The sequence below is a fragment of the Triticum dicoccoides genome, chromosome 6B, assembly GCF_002162155.2.
Source record: "Triticum dicoccoides isolate Atlit2015 ecotype Zavitan chromosome 6B, WEW_v2.0, whole genome shotgun sequence".
Taxonomy (NCBI): Eukaryota; Viridiplantae; Streptophyta; class Magnoliopsida; order Poales; family Poaceae; genus Triticum; species Triticum dicoccoides.
In genome coordinates this window covers 714,109,018-714,113,529 of record NC_041391.1, presented here as the reverse complement: position 1 = coordinate 714,113,529, position 4,512 = coordinate 714,109,018, and the positions used below count along the sequence as shown (strand labels likewise).

Here is a 4,512-nt window from a genome sequence, read left to right as displayed (position 1 = left end):
TTTACGTTGATACTCGTCGTGCAACGATTGAATGGAAGGCAAGCAATTACTATTTGAAATGCATGCACATCCGGCCGGGTGTTGGTGCCTGTCATGCAATTAAGTAGTCACCAGCACTAATTAATTCAGTCCCATCCATCTGCAGTGAGACGTACGTACGTGGAGGTCGACCTGCGACGAACTCTTTTGTCATGGGAGCTTTGAAGCTAATAAGCTTTGTTACTACCTAGTGTGCGTACCCGTTGCCATGCATCCACGACGCGTACTTAAGCACGCACACCCCCACTTGCTATTTCGTGCACTCAACACCGTAACGGCCAGCGATCGCAACACTGGTTATCTACCCGGTTCTTCACTTGATAAATTAAATTACAGCAGTGTCATTTCATCACATACTGGTTTGATGAAGGGACTAGCGCTGCATGCATATTTACCTTTCAGTTTGAACTGCAGGCTCAGCCATGGCTCAAGAAGTAGTGCCGTTCAACGTCTTGTCGGACTCGTACGCGACGTTCATCTCGACTCTACGTAGCAAGTTGCCCGGCAGTAATGCAGACATGGTGGGCGAGAAGAAGGGGAAACAGCGGCTTGTGCTCGCCAAGCAGACCGGCGCCGACAAGCCGCCGCCGAGATGGATCCACGTCGAGCTGAAAGGCAAGGGCGGCGCGGCGCCCAAGGTGGCCATCCGCAGCGACAACGTCTACATCTTCGCCTTCACCAACGCCGGTGGGAAATGGTTCAAGCTCACCAAGGGCAAAACGAGTGTCCTTCCGGACGCCACGCCGCTGGGCTTTGACGGCCACTACACCACACTCGTCGGCGGCGCCACCAACCTGTCCACCTTGAAGCTTGGCAAGTACACCACATCGGAAGCAGCCGGCGCCCTCTGGAACCACAATAACAAGTCCTACGTCAACGCCGACCTCAAGAAGGCCGTGGCGACCCTCTGCGTGGTCCTCTCCGAGGCAGCTAGGTTGACCCCCGTGTACGATGCCGTGATCACAGGTTGGGACGAGCCGGCCGGAGTCTCCATCGCCGGTACGGTCGTCAAGAACTTCATCACCAACTGGGGTGACCTCTCCAAGGCCCTGCTAGGATGGAAGCGCGACGCTTACAAGAACGATGCCAAGTGGTTCAAGAACTTGGCGAGCGCCGGGATTAGCACCGGGGAAGAAGCCCTGGCGGTGGTCGAGCTTCTGCTCAACAACCCACCGGCGCTGAGCCTCTTGTCCTGGATCAAGCACCTCTGGGGACTACTGGTGAATGGTCAAGAAGACCCAGCAAAGAGCTCAGCCATCGTTACCCCTCTTTAGTCACAACACAACGATCGTCCAAGAATAAAAGTGTTTGCTGTTTTCAAGCAAAACAATCCGTGCAGGCATCATGCATGCATGTAAGAAGACGGCAAATAAGTTCTAAGTTATGCACAATATTCTATCTACGTATTCTCTCTCATAACTATACTACCAAGTTTTAAGTTATGTACACTATTCTATCTACGTATTCTCTCATATCTATACTACCAAGGGCTGCAACTTTTTATTTCATTTACTTGTATTTGTTGTTGCAATCAAGGGCTCCAAGGACAATTCATACTTTTATGTCTAACTTTAAAATTTACCAACAAAAAGTGAGTTATATGTTACAAAAACTATATCAACGGATGCACATTTCAAAGAACTTTCCGATGATATATTTTTATGACATATAATCCATATTTTATTTGTTAAAATTATAAGTAAAAGTTTGACACAAAAACAAAGTGGCTTTGTATACAAAAATAGAGGGAGTATTTGTTGTTAATTGTACTGCACTAATTTCTCCTATGGGTACCAAAACTATCAAACAGTATATCTTTTTCAGATTTGCATGATGGAGGTTTTTTTCATGGATTGAGGTTTCTTATTTACTTGCCTCATTTCACTCAGCCAAAGTAGCACATGTCTACAAGCACCACTCGCACACACATAAACCGTCGAGAGAGTACCAAAGGGGACATGAACCCTTACACAACAACATAGACAACCGCAACAAAATAAAAATTACAACTTGGGATCCAGAGAATTGTTGTGCTTAAGGGCATCTCCAACGCTGACCCGCATCATGGCCAGACGGTTGCGGACAGTTTGAGGGTCGGAGTTGGAGATGCCTTAACTACCGCATCGCCCGCCGCTGACCTCCTTCGTTGCCAAAGCGCCTGCCAAAAATGGTAAAGCTGAAAGAAAAACTAGAATATTTTCGTACATACGAGTAACGACCAAAAGTACTAAACATACGGATTGTATTATACGGGCTCTCTTCCCCCACTTATCTCTCCACCTGATTTTCACTATTGGCAACAGTTCCCCGTAACTTCCAACCAAATATCAACACATCATCTCATAACTTAATTTTGGTATGCATTAGTCCGTAGATGTAACATCTGCAATCATTCCCTCCCTTCACTATTATAAAGTGTTCTAACTTTTTGGAAAATCAAGTGTATACATACACGTTTTAGTGTGTTTGTTCACCCATTTCAGTCCAGCTCATATGAAAATATCGAAAGCATCTTAGAATAGTAAACGGAGGGAGTAATCGATTAGTAGTTCAACCCACGCGCTTAATTTTTTTTTTGAAAGAAAAGGAGGGTTATTGGCCGTCCTCTGCATCATATACAATGCAGACAACTACTTTTATTTAAGACATAATAGTATCCAGTAGCTAAATAGTCTTACATAAAAGTAAAAGAAAGAAGATTACGTGACTCAAATCAAACAACACTTATTTGTGGTCCTTCCCAGTAATAATGAGCAGCGCTAACGGGTGATGGGCATGCACTACCATGGGTAGTCTGACCATGAGATTGACACTTCAATTACAGCGCCACCAGCGCCCATGACAAGTTCCATATGCTGACCATCGGTCGCGGGATGAAACGCGACAGCACCTCTCACGATCTCATCGCCGGAGTCGCGACGCAGGTCCAGCTCAACCGTGAGCGGCATGTGCAATGGCACCGCAAGGACATGCCTCGCCAACGGAACCAGCTCCCCGGATCCCACCCGCATGTTGTTGCCATCGCCGTGCTCGTTGCAGAAGAGCACGCAGCCGGCGTTGAACAGCTTGCTGCGCGCGACGATCCTCCCCAGAACGCCAGCGGGGCCTTCTCCATCCAAGCAAGCGAGCTTCACAGTGACGCGGCCTTCGACGCCGTTGCTCAGGACGGCGTAGGTCACGTCGGCGGGGCCGTAGCGAGTGCTAACTGTTTCGACTATGGCCCTGTTGTAGTTGGAGAAGCTGCCACCGACGGTGTCGCAGAGTAGCCTCCCGGTGTCCTCCTCCACCTCCTCCTTATCTTGCTGCGAGGGGGATTCTTGGCTGTTGTCGTGGAGCTGGAGGTTGAAGACGACAGGCCCGTATGCGGAGGTGGCCACTGATGGACCAGTTAGCACGATGTTCCCCTGCAGTTTTAGTTTACAGAATCAACTTTCAACTGTAAATATCCGACAAGTTGATTGTGCTCTTCTAACAAAGTAGCAAGAAAGATGGCTGATACCAAAAGAGCAGAGCAGAATTGGAACCTGGCTGTCGCAGGCCTGCGGGTAGCCGGGCTCGTCAGGCCGGCTCCGGCTGTAGATGACGTCGCTGCAGCAGTTGCCGCCGTGGAAGGAGATGATGCCGCACGGCGGTGGCCTGCGCCCTCCAGCGGCGTCGGGGACGCACACGGCAAACACCTCCGCCATGTCGCGGCCGTTCTTGGATAGGTCGGCGTAGGAGAGCAGCTGCTCGTCCGTCGGGGCGTCGTCCGCCATAGGTGTGGCCTCGTCGCCGGCCGGCCACCAAGACCCGAGTCTGATATGGAGGCTTTGTCGCTCCAGCACGTTACTAATTAACGATAGATGCTCACCTCATCTCATCCAGGATATAAGAGCATCTCCAGCAGCGCCCCCAGCACCGCCCCAGGCGATTTTTTCACGCCGACGCCGAAAAACGGCCAAGTCGCGTTTCCAGAAGCCTGTTTTTCGTCGGCCTGGGTCGAAATTAGCGCCAGCGGACCCAGGCCGAACCCGGCACGCTGAGGGCGCCCGGTGGCGCCGGGGCGAGCGGTTTTGGCGCGAAAGAGCCACGGGCCTGTCGAGTCACCGACGCGCGCCTCGTCGTCCTCGGAACGCCTCGGTTTCCCGTGTGGAATCAATGGCAAGGCTGCCGCCGGTCATCCTTGCCATTGATTCCTCATCACGGGCGGCGCGGCGACGCCTCCCCTCCCGCCACGCGTACACATGGCGCGGGGCTATAAAACCCAGTGCCTCCCCTCGCTTCTGGCCACACCAGCCCACAGCCGCCCGCCGACCTCCGCCGAGCCCTGCCTCTCTCCCCATGTGCAGCCGCCCGTCGACGTTTCTTCCCTCCCCCTCTCTCCCAAGCCCATCCGATGGCCGCTCAATTCCCCGGCTACACGGCGGCGGCCAACAGCTTCGGCCGCCGCTCGCTTAACGAGTGGGAGGCCAGGCTGCTCCTCGAGGCGAACAT

The 4,512-nt window shown here is 52.0% G+C and overlaps 2 protein-coding genes across 3 annotated transcripts; one reads left to right on the top strand and one right to left on the bottom strand.

The window, feature by feature from the left end:
* The first annotated feature begins 212 nt into the window (after positions 1–212).
* On the top strand, positions 213–1,547 carry LOC119325352 (60 kDa jasmonate-induced protein-like). Of its 2 annotated transcripts, none has more exons than XM_037599105.1 (2): positions 213–335; positions 454–1,547. In XM_037599105.1, exons 1-2 carry the CDS (start codon positions 248–250, stop codon positions 1,311–1,313), a joined length of 948 nt encoding a protein of 315 aa, XP_037455002.1. In that variant the 5' UTR covers positions 213–247; the 3' UTR covers positions 1,314–1,547. The 2 variants fall into 2 exon arrangements, with proteins under 2 accessions (XP_037455002.1, XP_037455001.1); XM_037599104.1 differs by having other exon boundaries at positions 248–347.
* A 1,191-nt stretch (positions 1,548–2,738) lies between these two features.
* On the bottom strand, positions 2,739–3,873 carry LOC119325353 (60 kDa jasmonate-induced protein-like). Its single transcript, XM_037599107.1, has 2 exons — positions 3,564–3,873; positions 2,739–3,443 (listed from the first exon to the last, which is right to left on the bottom strand). Exons 1-2 carry the CDS (start codon positions 3,792–3,794, stop codon positions 2,820–2,822), a joined length of 855 nt encoding a protein of 284 aa, XP_037455004.1. The 5' UTR covers positions 3,795–3,873; the 3' UTR covers positions 2,739–2,819.
* Positions 3,874–4,512: the final 639 nt, after the last annotated feature.